Here is a 25,604-nt window from a genome sequence, read left to right on the forward strand (position 1 = left end):
AGGCAACTTTTGGATCCTACGATATTTACAAAGTCTTCTTCGATGATTCCAATAATAGCCGCGGGAGAGACAGAATGGTTTCTTCGCGGATCTTCTTAGATATTGTTAGACCGGCCGTTTAATGGGACGGAAACCCGTGAATCGCGTCGCCCGATGAAATCAATACTTCCCACCGCCTAAGTAATCAAGGTATCATCTCGACTTGCGGGTCTTCCGAGGTTCGAGTTCGTTCCCTTTCAAGTTTCCACGAGAAACTTCGTTGTCCCGGGATTCTCCGCGGGGACCAGTGTTTCTCGGATCCCTTCGAAGCTTAAGTCAATCTAATTTTTCCGCTTAAATCTCAACTGCGCTGGCGAATGCCGATGAATTTAATTCTTTACCCCGTTCATTGCTATTTTATCGACATTTTATACAGTATAAGATCGATGTTCGTTCCTAGGATAATTTAAACAAAGTATGTGTCGATCGATTTTGAAGAAACTAGAACGAATTAGAATGAATTCGACAGTCACTTTTTATCGTCGGTTAAATGGACCCTCGACAATATTCTTCGTCGATAAGACGTCTGGATTTTGTTCTCGTTTTGCTATCGAATACGACTTCTTCCGTGGAACTCGCGAATGAATTCTTGCTAGTCGTCCTTTCAAGACAAATTCGTTTAATCCACGTCGGACTGTTGGCAATATTTCAGCATGAATGTCAACCACGGTCTTAAATTTATCAGACTCGGACACGCGATGCGTCTTACTATCAGTTTTAGCGTCCGCTTTTTGATACCTTGTTATTCAAGGAACAAAATTCAAAATTCAAAGGGAAAATATGCAAAAGAATTTGTAAGGAAACGGAATTTAATTAAATACGAAAACCCACGTTAAAGGTTATACGTTCTGTCCAACGCGTCAAGCACACGATTCTTTTCTCTTCTGTTCGACCACAGAGATTACAATTTATACTATACATTTTGCCTTTAAGATAAGCATATGTAAATTTAATCTTAATATAATTATTTTACAATTTTCAAACTCTTGCAGAGCAGAAGCAGTTGCTAAACGCACATTACATTTTCATGAAATTATATATTAGTTAAGCTAAATAATAGGGCCAAAATTCATGATCTATGCTATTATTAGTTTCGATTAAAGTATTCATATTTGCGTGGCAAATGCACTACAAATTGTAGTATACAATATACAATTAATTTCAGCTCGGTATATACCAAAATTAATTATATCCGAACGACTAAAATGCGGTGTTCGGAGCACACAATTGCGTCGATGTTTTCCCGGAAATTTGTTTCATATTGTACGCGACGCGACTAGTAATCTTCAGTGAACAGGAACGAATTATCGTAACCAGCAAATGAATCCCACGCGTTAACGAACTGTCTGACATACCCAAAGCGGCGAGAGCCTGTTTCCCTGTTCGAGGCGTGTTAATTAACGCTGGCTAATCCGAGGACAAACCGACTAATCCAGAAATCAAGAAACGGAAATTAATTGTCGTCGGTGTCCGAGGCAATCCGGCGATTCGTTGGAATTTGTAAATTTCCTAGAGATGGTGTCAGCTTGTGTGTACAATTAAATATATTGCAACAAGTTAAGAGAACCGAAAGAATAAAAATTAATCGCTTCGACCAAGTCCAAACAGACCACCCCTCTGTTCGTCGTAGCAAATTCAACGTAGCTCATTCAAGGAATATCTGTCTTCGAAGCGGTCCAAAACTTTCCGATAAATGACTCGAGCGAATCGAGAACAGTAGGAAAATAACAAGAGTATAAATCATTGGGGTTTTCGGACGTTCGCGGGGGATCGTAGGATCGTTCAAGATATGTTTCTTCCTCGCGTATCGCCGCTAGGAAAAAGCTTACGAATCCTGGCACGAAATCGAGTGAAAAGTCTGGGACGATAATTGCTCGAATTACCTGTAAGACTCGCGGGGATGAAATGCTAGGGGAAGCTCGACACGGCGAGGGGGATGATTTCACCAGGGACGCGCACGTGTTCGAGGAATGTCGAGTGGCTCGAAACAAATTATTATATCGGCATTTACCTACTCTAATGACAACCACTTACGATCGTGCCTCGAATGCCGATAACCGCCCGGGGGATGAAATATTGCGGTGCCACGAACGAAGGAAGGAAGTCGTTCCCCCTTTTTTTTTTTCTCTTCGATCGGGGATGCTCGGTATCCAAGGAAATTGAATTGCTCGCGTCTTTCGGAGTACATATTTGATCGAAACAAGCGGATCGATGACGATGATAAATTGCCCCGCGACAATACGCTGTCTAATGCGTCCTTGGTATTACCCTTCTTCGCGGTTATTAGATAATAGAGAAAGATTGATGTTCCTAGCGCCGTTTCTATGACTCCTCTTGTACCCCATTCCGACGTTAATGCCTTCTTAAACGACACTGATTAAAATCCCATGAACGTCTCTTCGCGAAGTCTTGACACCCACTTAATTTTTATATGTCCTGTGCAAATCATAGCACGACTTTTAATTTTGTAATGAAATTTCATTGCAATCTATTCAGCCCTTTAAATACAGAATGTACGATGTATCCGTACCACAGAGATTGTTTTTAATAGTCAAAACATGGCCAGAGAATTTTTTAAACGTGTTTCACGATACTTTGCTTCCCGCCACGAACCAAACGACAAAACGTTGTATGGCGAATGTTTGCAACATGGCCACTGAAATATAATCCACCGGTGGAATATTCGTCTCTATTTCATTCGATATCCAAGCTGGTAATTGTTATCGACCCACAGTACACGTATCTGTTGTTCTTTCGTGTTTTTTCCAGGCGTCGTACCGTAAGCACGTCGCTATTTCCCATTTTCCCTGGCAGCTTGTTCCAGTCCCTGTCATGGTCCCGCTTCATCTTTTAGCTCTCACGAGCGAATCGTAAAGAAGAGACAGCGTCAGCTCTCCATCCCAGTGATTTAGTTGCCGTGCAACGCGTACGTGGCAAACCGGATACGTATTCCTGAGGTGGCCGCTCGCAAATCTCTCCCCCATCGCGGAGGGATGAGGAGAGACGTTACTCGCCACTTTCTCGACGATGTTCGAGGAAGCTTCAACCCGCCTGCCAATATCGCCGGGTGCGGAAACGCGAGTCTGCTTCTGACACGAAGATTTCGCGCACTGCACGGGGACTTTTTTCATCTTTCGCGATGGGAAGGAATAAGTCGCTGTCTGGATGGTTGTACGAGCTTCTCGAACGGGTCTCAGAATTCCCTGGGACGAATTGATACCACAATCGAGGCAAATGTCGTTCTCGGGAACTGCTCATGACAGTGGTTCTTAACCCTCCTAAACTCATAATTTAAAATAGTGGACAACAAATAAATAAATTCTCTACTAATAGCATCGAATGGTCGAGAGAATATTTGTAAAAGATACAAGGATCTCCATCTCGATATTTTTTAGTTTCCAATATATTATAAAGGTTACTTTTGCTATTTTTATTGTCGTTATAGTCGGTATTAGCCTATATAAGCTGAAGCAGAATATTATCTCAATGTGACAGCCTTCGAATGATAAAAATACGATTCGATCTGCGGTCCGAATCGACACGGGGGAAAAGGATAAGCGATGTTTTCAATACCGAAGTTTAAAATGCATGGTTGCGTCCTCACCCAGTCCAGCCTTCCGACCAGCGTTTCCATTGTCCGGAATGTTTCGCGAGAAACGTGAACGAAGTTCGGGGAATAAGAAGGATCGAAAGGAAAGCTCGAAGGAGGGTGCGGGAGAACAAGTCCTGGAAGTTGTACAATGGTCGGTGATAGACCGGGTTGAAGGTTCATTGGCGATTCTCGAGGCGCGAGGGAACGGAATCCGGTTGCCAGAATTAGGGGAAACCTCGAGATGGATCCTGACCCTGTATTCCTTTTGGCTTTTGGATACAGGTCATCTATGGGGATGCATTATACGTTCCTATTTAGCCATCGAAAGCCATACTCAACCAAAATATAACTAATAAGTAAATTCAACTTAAAGTTCTCGTTTAAAATAATACGAAGCTCGCTATGATCGTGATTCTCGACAATCTGAAATCCACTCCAAGGAACATCGAAACCAGAAATTCCCAACGTCCCGTCCAACCGTCGCGTTAGCTTTGTCTTCGCGAAACTTCGTCAAGTTAAAATTACAATGTTAATGCGAAGTCTATTCCTACGGACGCGAAAAGTTACACCAACGATGCTCGAAGAATGTGCTCGCGATGCAAAAGAGCACCGAGCCCTTAAATATCTCGGTGAATCGCGCGAAGGGTTTGTTAAGTGCCGTTTAAGAGAGGGGAAACTTTTAATGCGCGTACTTGCAGCTCAACCCTTTGCATAACGTGAATTTTTTAATAGGACTGTCTAGCACTTTTTTTTGTCAGCAGTAACTCGGAGATAGTTTTGTGGTCCTACTTGCACAAAACTAAAAGCGTTCTTTCGACGAACGATCATAAATACGAATAGAATTCTCTGTTTTTCAATTATTATTTTTTTAATCTTCCTTAATTTTGCTGATCGGTATTTCTTTTAATACAATTATTTTCTGCAAAGGACCCGAGCGGCACGTCGAAACGCATCGCAAAAGTAATTAAACAAACGTTTGTACCAGACTATAATTGAGTTTCAGGTTGTATGTACGCTTTACAAGCAATCGCCTGTGGAATATTTAATTTCATTCGTTTATTTCATTACCCGTTTCAGATCCAATTTATTTTACAGAGAGAGTATTATAATTACAAAATATTGATATTCGACGATTGTATTAGATGTGCTCGCGCGGACGAAGAATGGAAATTTTCGAGAAACTCGAGGCTCGAGTTTGCGTTTCGCCTTTGCAGGCTGCGCAGCTCGATGGAAGACGCTGGATCTTCGGTAACGAGGGTTAACGCTGACAGCGTGAAATAACGACGGGTAGAGCCGCATTAAAGCTTTATTAGGATCGTTGAAAATTCCTCCGCCGAATGACGGCGTTTGCTACGAGCCCTGAGAAACGTTCGAAACGTTATTGGCCTACATCAGACTAAAAGAAAAAATTGTATTCGACTCTCCAGCCACACCCATTGTCAACTAAATATAATTTAAACGAAAACACTTTACTCTTTACTTTAAAAATCAATGTTTCGACACCCTTAAACCTTACGAAGAATGAGAGTTTTTACGTTTTCTTCACAGCTGACATTAAATTGTTATTAGAAGTACGTAAGAACCTATTCCGCTAGGACACGATATAAGCACACATTGCCCAAGTTGCCTTTAAATTGGCTATTCCGGCGAAAGGGATTAAGCTTCTCCGTAATTTGTCAGAAAATCGCCACGCTCTTTCCCTTTCGACCGAAAGGGTAAGGTTAGGCGACCCTGGATTGGTCTCTCGGTGTGGCTTCGAACACAGCTCCAGACGTGTTCCTTTCCCGAAGGCCGAGTATTCGTTGCTTCCAGCGACCGAACCGCCCGACTGGAATTGATAGTGGAGGAAACACCGAAATTCCGGAGCTCCTGTAAATCTCTGGAGGAAATCAGTTTGTCGAAGAGGGCGGGGAGGGGGCGGTGGGCGAGCGGTGGGCCACGGGTGTTCTAATCGGCTTGTACGTGTAACTTTCGTGCACCTCTGCAAATAGGTAAGCTCGTTGGCAAAGGCGGTTAAGCTCGAGGGATGTTTTCATCGGTGGTAGTTAAGTTCCAAGTAAATCCAATCGTGCCTTCGATCGGAAACGAAATCCTTCGAGAACGGAAACGACCGGGGAAAACTTGACGCGCGCGCGCGTTCGATCGATCTTTGACATCGCGAACGACGATTCCTCGATCGTTCGAGGCGTTAATTAAAACACAAATTGGATGACGTTCCACAACTGATAAAAGCGTTCGACATTGTAACGAAATCCTATTCCAAAACAATCCTCTTATCAGCGAGTCTGCTAATGGAAGCTGGTAGTCCAATCAATTCCAACGGTGTTCAGAATTGCAATACAATCGATCCTAACCACTGTCTTTGTATTATGTCACCGTATAAGTATAATAACTGTTACAAGATCGTCGATCATTGCAATGTACGATCCGTTTCCGTCAAGTTTGTTGCTATACCGAGAAGTTCGTTAGTTTACGAGACGCGTTTCCGGCGCATTTATAATGCAAAATTGGTAGCGCTCGGCGCTGTCTGACGACGAATACGCCATTTCCTCTTTACTGACAACAGAGTCCTCCGCTCTCGTCGGGCGAAGAGTCACGTTCATTGAGCACGAAATGCAGCAGCGACGCACGTGTTCCGACAATCTGTCACAAGAATATTCCGACAGTCCCACGTGCAGCGCGAGCTTATGGCGGATGATTTTGCGTGCACCTGCTGTAATCCAGGTTTCGAAGCTGCTCGATCAGCCGATTGCGGATGTGCGTCAACGTCGACGGAATATGCGACGTTTCGAGTTGTTTTTAAACAAAGTTCCAAATCTCCTGATCTAGGTGGATCGGTGTTCAATTCTCTTGGCCCGTCGAACAGCGAACGAACGCTTTCCTCGATGCTCCATTACGCAAACATCGAATTTATCGAATGGTTATCGAATGGTTATCGAGTCCTTGATACATCAGAATTAAATATACCCGAAACGTTAACTGGAATTCCGTAGGACGAGGGCACGTAAAGGGACGGCATCTCGACGTCTGATATCGTTCACGCGCAGCTAATATAATTCTCTTGGGTCCTTCCATTATTCATCGCCAAAGATCGGTACCAAAGAATGGCGGTGCACGGAACGTGGAACTGTGAACGCGACGGAACGAGCCCTCGCTTTAAACCGCCATTTTCCGAATTAATTAGACGGAATTCCCTCTCGACGGGACCGTTTTCTTCACCGGGGCCGAACAGACGACGTTTCTCATTATGAATGAATTTCATTATCTCAGTTTTTGCGTCAGACACGCGCCCGCCCGTTATTAATCGACGTTATTCCATTATTGCGGCGCGTAATTGTTGCTAATAGGAACCGTAATTGGGAGCACCTTTCCGACACCGTTAGGCAAACTGATAATCGAACAAGATAAACTGAACGAGAATATCGGTACAATTAACGTTTCCCTCTCGATTTTCAACCGTCGTCGGACGGGAACTTTCCCCTAATTCGAGTGGAACACCTTCAAAGACCGATTCAGCAAAACGTTTTAAATTAATATTCGACGAACGAACCGTTCGAGCGCGATGCATTTTATACCGTTGAATTATAAGAAACGAGTGCACTAGAGACGTCGACGGGGCAAAAGTTTCGAGAACGAACTTATTTCACGGTTCGTATACTGTTCAAATACGACGACTCGCCTAGGACGACGAGATTATGAATATGCATCCCCTTTAATGACCCCTACAAAAAGGTGACGAGAGCCCGAGGGCATACTTGGCGCTGCGTTCTTGCTTTGAAATGCTTCTAAGTCGATGTAGGTGTGCGGAACGTTTGCTTCTCGACAATCTGACGCCACATCTACAACGACTTTATTCACCATTTTCAATCTAAAAAGCCGAGAAAAAGATTTTTTCACAGGAAAATACATTTCAGAAACACGTGGTCGCGTGGTAAAAACACTTCCGCCAAAGTTTCCGGCAGGACGTACACTTGCAGTAGTATGAGACACTCGTAATCAGACACTGGAAGCAACTTCCTACCGTGGTTCCCACATTTAATGCAAATGCGTCCATTATTTTATTTACTCTCAAAATAGTTTCACAATTAAATATTTTTTCACAAATGGAGAACATTATAAGTCCTCGAAGTGTGTCTACAGTACTCACCGTAGTCATCCTCGTAGATGATGGCGACCTTGGTCCAGTTGAGAAACTCCATGATGTCCTGATAAGCGGCGTTGAGCAAACTTTGTGCGGGATAAAGGTTGATGCTGAACTCTTTCGCCTCCGGGTCCAGGTCCAGCCTGGCTTCCAGGTGTGGAATGTCCAATGCGTCGCATATGCTGTGAATGTGTTGGCCCAGGATCGGATCAGACGGGCCGAATACCGCTTGCACCCCGTATTTGACCTGCTGACACGCTGCGACAGAAACAATAAAATACGGTACAATAAATCTCGTGATGGATCGAATTCTTACAATCGTCGCTGGTGAAATTAAATCTGGCTGGAGTCCGCGAGTACCGACGGAATCGAAAAGGTTAAACATCGTATCATCGTAACGCGTCTCGTTTAAAACGCCGGACTACTCGATCGGCTGGTTCATTCGATTCTCGTTAAGGGAACCCGCGAATCTGCTTAGCCGTCTACTAGCAGAATTTCGTCGGTCGTTCGTTCGATAAACCATTACACGGAGAAATCGGCTGTAGACGGCGAGGGGGGGCTACCCATTAAGATCGTACGTCTGTAGAACGACGTTAATGCGGAATTAACGCCTCGCTAAGTTGAATAGATGACCGAGGTTGTTGTTCAACGGGGTATACTTCCTCTATGGTTGCTGCAAGTTGTTGAACCGATCGTAGAAATCACGGTTATTACCGATAATGGCGATACGCTTTCTCTGATGTCGCTGCGCCGATGGTTTCGAGAACTTCGACGCGATACCATTCTCCCGGCTAACTGCATCTAATGGTGATCATTATTTTTAGATTGAGAAAACAATATTAAGTTCTGCAGCAACGATAATCTCGCGCATTAACCACATGTTTTTCTTTCTTTCTTTTCTTTCTACAGTAATATTTCGATTATTGCATTTATTCTTTTATTTCCTAGTCTTGAGACATACTGCTTTTCAAAGTGGAACAAAATGTTAAGAAGATCGTGCATCAAATTGTAAGGGGATACTTGTAAGAATTTTTAATCTTTAATCTTCGACTTCGTGATGGTTTTAGTGAGTCATTGGTTATTCGATGGTCAACAATGTGTTATATTTTTAGTAATGAATTTTTTTGTCGAAAGTGAGTAGGAGTTGGGGGATATGTGTATTCACCAAAAATGATTATAATTGGCCCCAGCAACTGAAAATAATTTTTTCAGATTGATTAGAATTTTTTTTCGCCAAAAAATTTCAGCACAATAAATATAGCAAGTGTTATAGCTTTTATTTCTCATATATATTTTCTGACTTCGTTAGACCAATGATAGAACCCTCGAATCAAATTTAATCATCTATCACTATCATTATTACTATAAATACCAGCCCCATTAGGAAGTTCTTGCACTTCTTAAGTGGACATAATGAAGTAATGCATGAGGGTGGAAAATTTATTGATCGCTGTAATTAATGATGATGGATAATCTGGTTGGCGATCGCTCCAACCAAGTTTCAAGATTATAGTTTCATCACACAGTGTAGAACAAATGTGTTTAAAATATAAATATCCGAAGAGACCTCCGAGCTAGAGGATCAAAACTTCGTACGACTAAGACACTTCGTATATTGTAAAATTTTAATGAAGTACGCAGTTACTACCTTCGTTAACGGTGGATCGAACGCGTTCATAGATCACGAAGCTCGTAAAGTTGTTCTTGATAGTCTTTGATGCGCGACGTGGTGGCGTAAATGCATGTATACGCGCAGAATGGCCGACTATAGTGGCTCGAATCCCCGTGTTATCTTGCTTCAATTGCAAGAGCTGTTACGGTCGGCGTGGGTGCTATTCGAGTCCTAAGTTAGTCAACTCCGTGATACCTTTCAAGCCTCAGACAACCAGTCCTTATGCTGGTAAGTTAATACATTACACGGTACAAGAACTCACGGATTCGAACGTCCCGTTGGGAACAGCAGTTTCCAGGTACTAACATCACGACTGAGTGTTTTAGAAGCTAGGGGTTCGCGTTGGATACAGTATGGCAACAGTCCCTGGAATCGAATCCCACAGAGATTTCTTGGCTATGAAACGATCGACGAAACTCACGATTTACAGTTATAAAAAGGTAGATTCGAAACAGCAAACAATCGTATTCTGCATTCTTGCATTTCATCGTGAGTTTTTTTAAAGCTTCTTTAGCTTGAATGAACTGTACTTTACAAAACCACCCTCCACCCACGCAAACTGGTATAACTTCTCTCGTTGTTACGAAATAGCCTCGATCAGCGGAGCTTGAACCGCGATTTAACACCAGTCAGCTCGAGTAAAAGTGGTTCGAGAGCACCGAAAAATGAAGCAGCTCTCGCAAGAAGCGTAATCCTCTCTAGAAATTCCTCGGCTGGTCACTTAATCTTCCAGCCGGGTCGGCCAGTCCTCCAGCTATTCGAAGAGTTCCCAGTATAAAGGACTTATCTACTTACGACAACGGCCAAGTGGCTTTCAGCGAGGCCTTTATGCCCTCAGGATAAAATAAAGCGGTATCTATCATCGTTCTCTACCGAAGTCGACCGGCGACGCGTTCCCCCCAGGAACGCGTCGACGATGAGAATGTTCCACGACGCCGTCACGCGGATTTGATTACCCCACCGGGACCACATTAGTAAACTTACCCTCTATGAAATTTATTAAATTTGTTACTCATCATCCTTGGAATGCATAATAGTCCTCGTTTTGCAAGATTGTTCTCCAAACTAATATCGTTACTTTCTGATCATTCGAATCAGTGAGTACCAAATGGATACTGTAATTTCACTTTTAAAATATATATTTTATTAGAACCACGATGGCAGACAGAGAATCCAAAATTGAATTATTGGTTCTCTAAAAGTCGTGAACGATAAAAATGCTAAAAATCGAACGAAATTATTACCATTTTTCGAAGTTATTAAAATTATTAAAATTTCTTTGATGTATTGTCTGATGAATACGGAAGAGTGATAAGTAATATTATTTTCGAGTCGAGTGTTAGATATATTACAGCGTAAAAGAATGTTGGAGGTAGTCCAATTTAGGCGACCTTACCCTCTGAATTATGACAACGGCGCCCAAAATTTATGAAGCCTCTCTTGCTCTAGTTCTTTTGATTATCTGGTCGCGGAGGGTCGAAAAATATCAACGGGGACGGGAACTAACGAGTAATGAATTCTCAGCGTACGAGATAATGGGATTTTGGTGGTCCATTATCGCGCCACATTTTGAGCGCCATCGCGGTCATTACATGCGAATTACACCGGCCTCGGGCCATTTTTCTCTCGTATCAGAATTTCTCTATCGGGGATGGTAATGAAGTCTCGTATAATTTCCATTGATTTTAAAAGAAAAGCAAATAATAATTCCGGCAAACGTTGATCATCGTCTATGAATAAAGCAAAAGACAAAGAATAATAAATACAAATCAAAATGGAAGAATAGTTTATTTCACATCATGAATTTAAATATAATTATTAAAAATTTTAATTCAATCTTTCCGTAAGCAAATTGAGGAAATGAAATTTAAAAATTCGACTCAAACTTAAGAGTGATCTATCAGCATGTTTTTTAATTTTTACTGGCATTATTTTGTTTAGAATGTTTGGTGTAACTATTGCGTTTTCCGGTTCGAATATTATTGCGCTGACTGCCGACTAGATTCATCGCCTAACTTCCTTTGTTATTTCCGATACAAATGCTGTTGGCACCATGATATACATTCCATTTCGCAGCTTCACTGAGTTATTCTCCTTCCGACGAGTCGGACACGTGTTTTGTTTTCTCGGTTCAGACTTTCCAACGTCCACGCGTGTTCTTTCTTGCTGGTTATTTTTACTGAAATTTAATTTTTAGTGTTTATGCGTTCCACTTTAAAGTCTCATTTATTCCAAGCTCGGAAGTAAATTACGGTAATTCGCATAGTTTTTGCTCCGTTGATTTGCCTTCGTTACAAGCGATTTACTACGCACAAACTTCACTGGCGCTTATTGGAAAGATTAAATCGACCGAAGAAAAAGAGAATTCTCTAATTTATAAATTGGACTTCTATTAGCTTCGTGCACGCTCCCGAAATTGTTTTTAATTTTGTTTTGCTGGTCGGCGAAACTCGACAAAAGAGATTAACCCACGGAATGGGCATTGCGCACCATTCCTTTCAAAACGAAGCTCCCCGAATTTCCATTTCATTATCCTTTAAAGCGCAGCAGTAATCTACTACTAAAGACTCGGAGGGAAAACACTCGGTTAAAAGTTTCGTTTCGTCGCAATAACTTCTCGGAAATCGATGCAACTTAATTCCCGACAATGAAACCAATTTGCACACCTGTGAAATACACGGAGTGTAAGTGACAGGCGCGAGCAAAACTTTGGAGAAACGTTTCTTATTCTCAGAGCATTCGTTATACAGTTTACACCGATGTTCGAACTTTCTGAGAGTTTTTGCTATAGAAATCTACGGGAACAGAAACAATTATATCTTTCAACTTCTTTCACTTTTACATCTTGAAAATTTCCTTTCAGGGCGAAACGAGTGTCCTCGACTCCTTTGCTAGATATTCCACGTTTGTAACAAAAATAGTACATCGTGGCTAGTAACTCGTACTCGTAATACGCTTTTCATGCGTCGAGGATTTAAGATCTTGGTGTTACGGTACACAGTGGAAAGAAAAGTCGACCTTTCAGTGAATCTGCTCGAACGGCGTTCAGGCGACCGGCAAACGCTACAGAAACCGCTGAAAGTAAAGAAAAAGTTTTCATTTACACAAGAACGAACACAAGATAAAGGAACCAAAGGCGGCGTAAATGAGTTGCTCGCTGGAACGGGACGACTAATTTGCGATTTAATGAAGTAAACGTTGGCGGAAAGTCGGGGTAGAAAAAGGTCTCGAACGAGGCGTGGCTTTTCAAATCGTAGGCCCCGAGGCCGTTTCCATTTCCTCTTTTTCACCCCCCCCCCTTGTGCTGTTCGTGTTTCGTTTATTTTTTAATATTCGCCCCATTAGCATGTACTTTGAGCCGGCGATTTCGCCGCGGGCAACGGTCGAGTGGAAATGACAAGGAAAGGAAAAATGGCAAAGGCGGCGAGACGGACCGGGGATAAAGATAAATGAAAAAGCCACGACAGAAAGGGAATAGGAACGGTCAAGATAAGGAGGAAACCGCGCAGAGAGTAAATACGAATGCTCGACGTCTGGATAGCAATCAGAAATAATAAAAATGTATTACTGGATCCCGAGCGGGCCAGATAGCCCCCGAGGATGGTAAAGATGTAAATAGCTATCGATAATAACGGGAAGAAACGATTTCCATCAATATTTACGCGTCCCATATCTTCTTGGTTGCTAAAGCGGAAAAGCTTTTTACTATATTTCACGGCTTGGAAACGGTTATGGTATCGATTTCGGTTCTTGAAACTGTTATGAAGTACCTTTAGTGCGAATAACTGTTACGAATAACCCAAATTTCGTGCCGGATTTGTTTCCGTTACGATTCCTATATCGATTCTGTGATTGTTACTTTTTCGTTTTTGTATTGGATTCAAATTTGTTATGGAACCGATTCTCGTATCAATTTTAACCAGTTTTACAGTAGACATAAACGCAATATATTCCAGCTATAAATTTCAGTATGAAATTTTTATATTTTTACGGAAAGAATGATTGATCGCAATATATGTGATCGTATATGAATAGATGCATAAGTATATATTATTGAATATGGGTCATGTATGAATCGTAAGTTATACGATCGTTCATCATCGCATGGAACCATGATCATACGTGATAATATATGAAATCATCTATTTTTGAGTAATATTATACATGGACTTGTATTATCGTCCACTATTGTAAGAAATGTCAGTAATTGAAAGCAAACATCCCATTTAAGGCAGCATTTCAAATCCCCCCGTACGATACGCAATTCAGCGTTTAACATTTCACGTTACACCGTTTTATATCGCATCTCGACGGGTGAAACCCAGTGCTCGTTATTTCATTGGTCGCGCGAGGATGAAAGAAACGATACGGGGAAGATAGAACAAGGAAACGTGAGCTCGTGTTCTCGCAAAGAGCATATTTACCGAGACCAGATTTCAACGAGGCGTGCAAGGGTTCGGACACTTTCCGACGGAACTAATTTATAACGATTTAAAGGAGCGTAAAGCGTATTCGCGGAAATAGCGAGTCGAAATTACGCTGCTCGAAGGAAAACCTCGTCGAGCTCGAGATTTGAAAAAAAAGGACTTCGATATTGATGGCGTCCTTCCCTCCGCGTGGTTCAAACTTCATGAAGTATCGCTAATTACGACCAATTATTCTCTCGAATACATCCCCGGAGCCGCGTAACCTCTGAAACGGCTTTCAAGTCGCGAATCGTAAATTGCCCCTTGAATTTCTCTATTCGTCGTCATTTTTTCCACGCTTAACAAATTTCGCGTGCTACGCGCGAAACAGAGTTTGCTTCGTTTACCCCGAGGGCTTGAAATGTGCGCTTTCCGCGACATACGTGCTTATTTGTTCCTTCAATATTCAACCGACGAAATATTAATTCTCCGTGTTCACTCCGCAGCTGACTGTATTAAATTAGAAACTGTCTCGCTCGGGGCTCGCGTTTCGAAAGTGAATACCGAACGATTGTATAAATTACAAGCACGGTAGTTTGCGACGTAGGTAAAGGACAGGGGTCTTGGCCGGCTTCGATCGAACGGACTTTAATTAAACTTTTTAATTAAATCTGGAGTTTGTCCTCGATGTTCCATTGTCACGACAACGTAGCTTCTGGCTACTTCGACGCGTAACACCGGATTTGTTTTATCCCGTTGATACCGTTCGACGGGACGAGTTCGCGTCAAAGAAATCATACGAGGATTATACTTAGCAATTTATGAATGTTTTCAGGATTATTATAAAACTGTAAATATTCCGCGTAGTGAATTATTGAATATCGAGAACACGTACGTGTATCGAAATTTATTCGATATTCTATCGTTTCATGTGCGAGGGTAACAAGAAGACTGTCGACGGTTCGATCATCGAAGATTTCGCCGTCGTTTCGCGATTTCTTCTCAATTTTTCTCGCCAAGCCGATTGTCTCGGTCGTCGGTTAATTTATCTCCATTAATTAACCCGAAAGGCCAAAGACGGATAAGCTTCCGGTAAATTTACCGCTAAACGTGGGCGCTAATAATTACATCATCGACGACAGAGTCGAGAGAGGTGGGATGGAAGCCACAGGGATGGGGCGGTTTGGGGGGGAGCAATTAAGTGCTACCGGCATCGATCTCGCTAGTCACCAAGGATTGGCCCGCCACGGTTTCACTAAAATGGTCCGACAGGAAAAATCCAATTTCTCGGTTCCGCGGGTGGGCCAATAAATTCGTGATCCTGCGCCACATGGGACCGACGACTCGTGTACCGGAAGTGCGACGCACCCGTAATGAGCCGCAGGCTGAGCCGTTAATTCCCCGAGACAGTTTGAAAGGTATACTCGAGAGAAACGTTTCCAGAGGATGACGATCGAACCCCCGATCCACCTTCGCGGAGTACAATATTCCCTTGATTGGTTCCTTGATACGCTCATCCAACCTTACCATTAACAACCCCGTGCACCAAATTAAAATTTCTTTATTACGCAACGATTATCAGTCTTCAACTACCTATTTTTATTTTCAGATGAATTAAATGCTGACAAGAAAGAGAAAGGCGGGAAGTGTTCGCCAGATGTGACGGAACGAGCGAAACTTTTTTGAGAGTCGACGAAAAAGTCAGCGTTATAGCGTCCTTGTTAGAGCGGAACTGTAGCCTGACCCAGATACTGGAGTCGTCCTGTATTCGCGGAAGCCGAAAAGGAACCGGGGACAACAAGGGGAGCAAAAAGCAACGACGAAAGCCAGCCAGCTAAATCCGAATTTGTTTACGAGCGCGATCGCGTCGGCAAACTTTCCGCGGCGCAGAGGCGGAGGAGAGAAGTTAATCTTCTTAGCGGTCTCTGTTTCTCGCGGTACGAGCGACGCTCGCGATTCGACCTTTCGAACTTTTCCGTTAAACGGAAGAGGACCGACTCCGGGTGGTTCCGGAGGCTCGGTAGATTCGTTGGCTCGAAGGTCGTGCACTCAACCCGGCCAGCTCTAACCGAGGAATTTACGAGGTCTCTTGGTCGAGAGATAAAAGCCAGGGTAGTTTTTTCCGGCGTCAAGGTTACGGGTTAGGTCTATCCATCGAGTCCCCGGACCGTGTTTCCGCCTCGGAATTCGGAAAGGCTTTGCACTTTATGGCGGGCCGCGTGTTTTCCAAGGGAAACGGCTGAAACACGAACACCGCGGCTTCGGGGAATTTACATGTTTCGACGAGCTCGTGTGTCGCGCTTGGAATTCGTGTCGACGTAGGCGATGGAAAACGCGCGCGATCGACGCGAAAAATTCAGATACGCCGCATACCCGTTGGCTGCTGGCCACCGGTTATCTTCGTCGTTCCTAGCATCGATGTCGACGCGGTTCGCAAAATCGATACGCGAATGTCGCCGCGCCTGAACGTTTTTCCGTCGATTTTCCCTGGGCCGGTTGTTAGAAAACAAACACCCGATATACATGTTTGATCAAGGAAGTATTCTAGTTTGACACTTCGAGAAAATCCTTTGTTTCTCGTTCTCATATTGTGACTGTGTTCGCGGGAGAAGCGAGATCGCAGGAGGAAAGAAATATTTTAAGAGTATGTGTTAATTTTGTGCAATAACTATTGTCAGTAACAACAAAAACATTTAATAGAATAAAATTGCCCGAATAATTTACTCACGAGTAATAATATTAAAAAAAAAAAACAGTATTAACAAGTATTAAAAGTACTAAAACTTTAGATGCGTGCGGTTCCGAAACTACTAGAGTTTTCTTCATAATTGAGCCACTATTAGAAGCGGTAAACCTTCCTTTTTAAAATGGTTTTTGGTTTTTGTCGATCGGACTTTTCGTTCTCGAGATATCGCAATTTATGTAAAGGGGTAATTTTTTTTAATTCGACTATTTCTGTCTCCGTCTGACGTGTCGCGCTGGGCCTCTTTGTCGCACGTGAGTCGTGACCGAGTGACCTAGTTTCGGGCGTAGTATTTCCAAGAATTTACTACGCACTGTTTACTATTGTCGCGCGCGTGAGCTCATTGATCTCAATGAACGTAAACAAACGCTTCGGACCCTTATATCTCCGTAACTAGCCACCGCATCGACTTGAAATTAAAATCGTCATATCTCCGGAACTAATTAAGCTATCGCCTTGTTTAAACGCTCATTTTAAAGGGTATTTAATCCTCTATCCGGTGACTACACCAACTACTATAATTAACATTGTCTTCCATGTTTATTTTGACTATACAGAGATGCAAGTAAGACTAAATCTATGGCCACTTAACATTCGTCGTATGAAATTTGATTCGATTTTACTTAAACAAAGGTATTTCGTTCTCTTAAAAATTTCCGTAAATATCTTATCATTCCAGACTGAAATACTTTTTCAACAAGTTGTTAGACTTTTCAACGCAATTCTTAGATCGTAATTCGAAATTTTTTTTACGAAAAACTGTGAAATATACAAACTTGAAATTTCACACAAATATTTCCTCGTCCCTCCTTTAGATAAATATAAATATGCAAAGTTACATTCTTAATAATATAATACACCATCCAAATGTACTTTCAAGCAATACATTTGAAATATTCTTCGGAACACATGTATTTCCGGAGTATCGAATGGATTGAAAGACGCGAATGGCTACGTGGGAAAAGGAAAAGTAGCGAAAGACCAGCAGTACTATTCGTTCGTGAGAAACGAACTACGTGCTGCTGCAAATTCTCGTGCTACGTAAAAGGAAATCGCTTGCAAAGCTGGAGCCGAACATTCAAAATGTTCGTCGCGTGCTCCGGTCGTGTACTAATAGAAATTTAATCAAATTAGACGGACAGGAGTCAAACATTTTTGATTTCTGACGATTCGGTGCCTGCCAAAAATAAATAAATAAAATCCGTACCGTCGGACAGCTCGACGATAAATTCTCGTCCGATATTTGCGCGCGTAACAGGTGACTCGTAGCCATCGACGATCAATTTACGACCAACCGATACGAAGCGTATAATATATTCCTGACTTTTAGATTCGTTCCCTAAGCGAAAACGCGACCCGTCGGGCTGGAATTCGTAATTATTTTCAACTCGTAAAGTGGACCCGCGAAATCGTTGCCAAGAAATCCTCCCAGTGTACGAGGGACTCGAGATATGGCGGCGGAGAGAAGTGTCCCGAGATGTTTGCCAAGGAAAAATAACTGAAAAGCATTAATATACACTCACGGAATGTTCGTGTCTCAAGGATTGTTTCGATACAGCTGGCACAATTATAAGTCTGCAATTTTTGTTGGATGGGACACTCGAGAAATTCGTGGACCTGGTCCTTGGAATTAATGAGATTTCAATGTTTCGTCGCGTGGGAGGTCCAAGGATGTGCTTACTTTAACTACGACGAATAAATCGATGACCAACGAATTTTTCCCAGCAATTTGCCCTTAATACTTATCTAGAACATAGTCCATAACGTTTGAGGCAGGACACTCTCTGTATAGTACGCCTGATTGCCATTACAACCAAAGTAGTTTAGTTCATAGTGCCGCTAAACTTCGAAGCCTGATGGCTAATGCGAAGCCTAATTGCTTCTAGCTTAGCATGCCGCCTGATTGCTTCTACTATGTTCTGAACTATTCGAGGAAAGTATCGTCATTTGGATGCATTCTAGGCTCTGGAAAGATCAAGTCCTCGCTTCCCACGCATAAGTAGCACGCTATTCCAAAAGGAAGGGTAGCATTTAAAAATAGCATTTAAAAAACAATAATTTGAAAACAAGATTAAATAGATCATATCTTCCCAGTTTTCTCTGTTCACGACTGCAGTAGAAGGATGACCTAATATCAAGCTCGAAATCGACATGATTCGTGGCCTCGTTACTCCCTAAATCAATTCTCCGAGTCAACTATCGCTTTCGGTTCGCGTCGTCCGTCTCCTCTTCACCTTTTACGCTCGCTGATGGAAAAATTAAACAAAGATCTCGAAACGCGAACCGATCGTAGAATATTCATGAGGCTGTAATTGTCGCGTGACAATTTTTCTCGCGACGTGTCACTCGTTTCCGGTCGGATGAAGCCACGAGACGTGGTTCATTAAAATTTCAAAGCGCACGAACCGCTATCAGGCTTCGTTACTCGCGTGAGTTCGCAACTTGCTCGGGCGTTAATTGGGAATAATCACGAATCGACGCTTCAGTGATCTGACCGACTCGACGTTATTCCGCCCCAATTGTCGCGCGAGTGAAAAAAAGTACGGCTCGACTCACCCAGCGATAATCATTTTTTTTTTTTCAACGCGTGCTAAGACACTGCAACGCAGCGCGCCATTCACTAAGAACATTTCCTCTTTGATAAAGGAACATAAGTAATTCATAAATGAAGCTTAAACGGAAGGTAGTTTACGAACGAGTGTAAAATTCTGATGGCCTGTTCTTGAATAAAATTTCCATAACTACGCTGGAAAATTGCAGGAAACGTTAATGAGACTTCGTGGACTCTATCAAGAGAACCTCTTAAGCTACCTCGATAAAGATTATGCGTAACGCTAGACCGGTAGCATAATGAAAACATTTTTCATTTGCAAGTACAATAGATTCTTCGTCGCTGATACCATGTCATGGAACTAACTTCGAGATTGGCAAACTTTTGTAGCGCGGTCACGATTCTGTCGGTCGTCTGTTTTCGCCCAAGTAATTCAACGCGTGCGAGAACCTAGCTACTTCCTTTATTCCCTCTGAAAATATTGCTGATGGTAGCAACGCTATACCTTCCTAGTTTCTTCTCCGAGAAGAATTACTTTGCAATTGGTAAATAACTAGTTTTATATACGTGCCCACTTTTCTTGTTTTCAAAAATTATTTCTTCGGTACCTTTTTCAGCTTTCACGATTGCAGTCAGAAAGTTAATTAAATTTAATAAAAGTGTGATTATTACACTCTCGTGTTCCTTTGTATTTTTTTTTATGGTTATAGTCGCTGAAACGATTCCATTTGTTGAACACACTGATATCGGACTGGGTGTTATTTTATCGTGTCTCTTACCCCTCTCTATCGATCAAACCCATCCTCCGACGCTGATTAGTGTCCTTAGAAAACAGTGAAACGCTCGGAGCTGGTAGCGAACTGGATGTTCGTTTCTCGGTGCACGAAGCGCCGAGAAATACTGGAAACAGATAACAAAGACATCCGGCGTCGCTGGATCGGGACAACGTGTATCCTTTCGCAAAGGTGTCCAGTCGTTGTTGGCTAGTCCTTTCAGCTCCCTTAACGAGGTGACGAGTATCGGTTTGTCCTTTGATGTCGGTAATTCACCGGAGGGCTAGTCAGCCTCGTTCAATCAGACTAATTGTGCGTTAAATCTCTTCGACTGTCGTGAAATCAATATCGCGCCGTCTCAGAAGCTCCATCCAGATCTGGCTCGTTTTTCAGGCCACTCCGTCAACGTCTGAGTACCGGAGTGCATCGATTATTCGCTCAATTGCTCGGCACTTCACGAAAAATTGATCGACCCTGAACATCCGACGCTAAATCGATGTTAATGCACCTGAGCTCTGATAGAAAAAAAGAACAATTACTCACGGTATCATCGAGTCAAACGATCGAACTCCGACGATGCGTTCTGCGAATAAAAATTTGTGATATTCTTCTGATTCAATTATTAAGAACATTCGATCGAACAGCTAAAATATTACGCCTGGAGAAAGCAGGAGGCCCGCCAGAAAATTCTCGAATCGTACTCGAGCATTTAATAAGTACACTCGAGCGAGAATTTTCCAGCCGTTTTCATCAAAGTTAGGATTTGCGAGCGATCGGCGAGAACGAGTTTCCAAGTTTCCCGAACGACCCTTCGCATTAACGTCGCATTACCACGTTTTTAAAATTTAATGTCTCGAGTACAGTTCGATTGGAGCCCTTCTTTCCGTACGTCGACAGCATTCTGTAGCGCGCTTCAACGTTCGGAGAGAATCTGTCGATGAAACTTCAATCGAATTTATCGCACGAGACACGGGGCGATGCTACTTTTCGTTTTGTACACAGTTACCAGACGTTCCAAGATAAGTGTTGCTCTTACAACCGACATTCGTCTTCGAAAAGACACTGTACCGTCGTGTCTCGCGTATCCAAGGCGTGAAAGAAAATATCTTAAATCCGTGTCGCTTGGATGGCATTTTAAAAATAATGTATCAGATCCTTCTATCCCGGAATTACTTTGTATTATTCACGACGATTATTCCCAAGATCTATTTTTATTTGATAAACTGAATTTATACTCGCGTAAAATCGCTATAGAACGAAGACGTCTGTTTCGTTTCTATCGATATTGCTTTCGTACCTGTTTCGCGAGTTTGCTATTCTTCCGTCGGCTTTTTCCACCCTCCGTAGTGCTTCTTCTCTGCACGATGGCGGGGAAGACGCGACTGCGGCGCTGGGGGCGAATCGGGAGAATCGAAATTCGAAAAAACGCCGATAAAGCGGCTTACGAGAGAGCTGTGCCCTCGACTGCTACGGTAGTACGTTTTGATAACGGAGGGTGGTTGGAGTCACGACCCTGAATCGAACGGAATGCATCGAATAGAGTCTGATACGAAAGGATGACCTCGTGAGTGCAGGATGAAACGCTCGCAAATGTAGTCGAGCGTATCACGAGCTCTATGCTCGAGCTCTTTCAAAGTCGGACATGGAAAAGAAGTCGTAATATAATTTTATTAATTCGAAGAAATAATCAAAACAGGAATAATATCAAGCATAGTTATTTAGTTTCTGATGTAATCTCATCAAACACAAATTATTCTGTTTGAGTTAATCTAAAATTCAAATTGATACTGGTCCTGTGGTATTGATTAATCTTGTAATGACATTGCTATATTGCATTAGTGGAAAAGCTAATCATGAACATGTATGTATGTATTTACGATCCCTATTAGCTATGTTGCTACGTCGCAATGTCTAAAATAACTTTGAAACTAAATAAAGTAACTGAATTACGAAACCATGGACGTTCCATGGCACAACAGAATCTCAGGATAGTTTACAGAGAACTCGGTTGCGCGGAGGCGAAAATATATTTCCCGTAATATTATTCTCATGATAATGCATCCCTGACTGGTGTCAGAATCCCGCGAAGGCGAAGAAAACGAAATTTGGTGAAAACCGACCAAGGCTCTGGGAATATCGCTTTCGTCTGATCGAGACAGATTTTTGACGAGCGAAAAATTCCTTCTCGCGAAGAATGGAAGGACCTTCGCTGGACGCGGTACAAACGTTTCCTCTGTTTGTAGATGAAAAGAAAACAATGCCACGGGAGAAGCGAACGATGCGGTTCACAATTGTTCCCCAGTTTCGAGAACTCTGCGTTTCGATGAAAGGACGACACTTGACGCAGCGCGAGAAAATGAAACGGCTTTCTTCGAGAAACTTTTCTTTTCACAGCGGACGAGAATCGAATTACGGCGACGGAGTAACCGGAAGAGAAAAATCGTCGAAAAACAAAATTTAAAGGGATGGTCGAATCGATCGTTAAAATACGAATAGCCATTTCGAATTCGAAAACATTTTACGTTTATAGTTTACGAAGATATTAGTTTGATATTAAGCTCTAGTTCCAGTAATTTTTAGGGTGTCTTGTAACTGTGTTCACCAGTGTATACTAAAGCATTACTGATTCAAGCGGATAGCAGTGGTCACCATTGTTTGGATAGGGGTTAAGTATTTGGAGTTACGTCGAACGTACCGAAATATACCATCCCTGTGTAAGATTGCAACCCATTTCAGAAGACGAGCCATATACATACAATGCACGATCGCGAGGCAGCTCGAATCAAGAGAGATCGTCCCGGATCGTATTACGAGAAAATTTGGAACGCCGATGTTAAGGGAAACACTATGTTGAGAATTACGAAGCAGAATGGTGGCAGCGTTAGCACGATTCTGGGCGCGATAGGACCGCAGATGCTGCCCCGAGCGGAGCTTAAATCGCGAAAAGAGCAGCGGCTGCACGAACGTCGTTGACCCGGCTCTGAAATACGATCGCCGGATACGGTCGGCTTAATCTCTACTTGGAACCTTTGAGTCTCGCCGTAGGCTCTATTATTTGCAGATTTCGCGGTGGCGCGGCTGGGCAATTTCGAAACACCGATTCGCGAAACGTATCTGCACCGGCGAACAGTTTTACGGGCCAGGAAAAAAAGAACTCGACTATTTTTACGCCGATAGAAGACGACGACCCGCGACAAATTGATGGGACACCCTCGAATCTTTGGTTCATCGAAGCTTATACAAAATTAATAACACTGGAAAAAAGGGCGAAGGTTTACAGGATGGAATGTACTCGATCAATGTTATACCTGTCATTTTATTGCACGATCTGTCGTTTTTATGAAGCTATGTAAATATCGTTTTTACGATAAATCGCTTCATTAAAAAATCCAGACACACGCGTGTTCATTCGGTGTTTTTGAACGATTTTCCATTGGTCGAAGTTCTCGATGTACAAAATAAGCGAGAATCGAATGAGTGACAAATATTTAAACCGTACAACAATTTTTCTTTGGTTATTAAATATGTATGGGGTTACATTATCGAATTGGGAAATTGCTTTTTTAAATACAAGCTGTTTATTTTGCACGTTTGTTTTCAATTTATCGTACGTTTTATATTACATGAAATCAAATAATGATCAATTACCGTATGAAAATTAATTTTTGATTTACTGGATCGTATGACTAAGTACCCTTGAGTGGCAGTGTATATACTTTGAATCGAATATATAGACAAATTCAGATAAATTACGTAAAATGGCTCACGGTCGTGTCTCTCGTGGAGAGTTCGCGAATATACAGAGTGATTCTAGAAACTGGAACAAGCTGCAACTCTTCTCTAGACGACGATACCAGCGATCGATACAGGAAAAATTTCAATCCCAAAACGGGGACTGTATCGTGACAATAGAAATGTTTATTCGATACAATCTGCTGCACAGATACGAAAAGAGACAGTAGAATATTTTAGCGTTCTCGAGTTTTCGTTTGGTAATGAACTACGGTTCGTTCGTGTTTTGAAAATCACCCTGTATGCGCTCACGACCGAGAAGGCTCCGTGCAGAAGATCAAAGATCGAGAACCGTGGCGGCACGTAGAACCTCTATTCGCGCAAAGACATCGAGAACAGAGTCCTCAAGTGGTGCTCTCGAACACGTGACACGACGTGACGTTGTACAGAGTCCCGATTTCTTCTGCTGGTTCACAAAGTGACGTTTTTCGCACTTTCGTATAAACCGCTGGCCACTTATCGACTCGATGCGCTCCGACCGTCAGGGGAATCTCGAGATCTTTGTAAACCGATCAACCGATCCATTCGAACGTTTCAACGGAGTTTATAGCACCGAGCAATCTACGACGGAATCTAGACGGACAGAAACATATTTTTTCGATGCAAGTGAAAATGACACGAAAATAAATAAATCTGTTTGTTCGTCGGACAGTGATTGAGCGAGAAAAATACTTCTCGGGAGATTGAGTAAGAAATCGCGTGAACGCATTGTCACAAAAAATAACAGAGTTTCTTACAAATAATAAAACCCGGTCAACATTTTGGGGGAAAATATTTCATTTTATCGATATCGGCCTTAAACGTTTACTTCCGTTTATCCAGCACTTTCCACCCATCAATCATACATTTATGCGCGCGATAATGAATCGATGGATAGACCCGCGAACGCGACACAGTGGCTAATTGCGAATAAAATGGAAATTCCAACTTGACCAGCGAGATCGCCCAATGTTGAGCCAATTAAAATCTCGCGCGGGCAATTTGTGTGTCACGTTTATAATGATCGTCGATAATTTGACACTGTCGAGCTATTGAAAGCCGCGATCCGCGCGTCTTCCAATCAGCGTAACAGCGGAACTAAAAGTCCATTAAATATCAAATAATGTTTGCAATATTATAAACGTTTTCTCAACCGGTATGTTTTCCTCGTTACGAAATTAAGCTGCTTAAATTTTGCGCTGATACGTTTGTTCCAGACGAACTGTTTATCGAGATAAATGCCTAGGCATTTCGTACAGTTTGATCGTGTAATCTCGTCGCCGTATAATTTAAGCGAATGGTGTAGTTCAAAGGTTAAAAATTAGCAACGCGGAACAATATCCCTCTCAACTGTCTGATACGTTTCACGAACCAAACGGTTAAATCGGTGTTCCTCTTGGCGGTGGTACGTTCGCCGCCGATAACTGGCCGTGTATCCGGGACGTATGCATATAACCGCATAAAGTATGAAAAAAAGCCCTATGTTCTGGAGTAGATAACGCTTTATGCGAAACAAACGGTCCGACGAGGTTCATCTCGGACACGAGTGCACACATTTGCATGCATACAGCTGGTTGCACGCAGTTCCGCCTGGACACAGGGAGGATCGGCTAGCGGAATTCGATTGTTCTCGACAACCTTCACAGGCATTTCGCGAAACGTAATCCCGATGCCAGTGCACGTGCAAAATTCTCAACTGGACGACAAGATTCGAATAACAATTAAAAGACGAGCAACTTGCGATTGACCGAGAAAAAGAAAACAATGAAAACGTTCGCGTAAAAATATTGGTCTGTTTCGTTTTACGATAAATCGCAGAGAAAATAAAAAATACGCGAACAACTGCGTAGTAAAAATAATCGTTTATTCGGCCAAACGGCACGAAAGTCGTGTAAAAAATGACAAAGTTGAAGTTA

General features: G+C 42.5%; 1 protein-coding gene across 1 annotated transcript in view; it reads right to left on the reverse strand.

Moving 5' to 3' along the window:
- Nucleotides 1-25,604, reverse strand: part of LOC122405499 (glutamate receptor ionotropic, kainate 2-like) — a 130,739-nt gene that overhangs the window by 61,359 nt on the left and 43,776 nt on the right. The window contains exon 4 of the mRNA XM_043410301.1: nt 7,779-8,030. Within this exon, the coding sequence (XP_043266236.1) occupies nt 7,779-8,030 (252 nt within the window). The remainder of the gene's footprint in view (nt 1-7,778; nt 8,031-25,604) is intronic.

Source organism: Colletes gigas, unplaced genomic scaffold (assembly GCF_013123115.1).
Source record: "Colletes gigas isolate AHSC1104 unplaced genomic scaffold, ASM1312311v1 Colletes_gigas_Sc00001, whole genome shotgun sequence".
Lineage (NCBI taxonomy): Eukaryota > Metazoa > Arthropoda > Insecta > Hymenoptera > Colletidae > Colletes > Colletes gigas.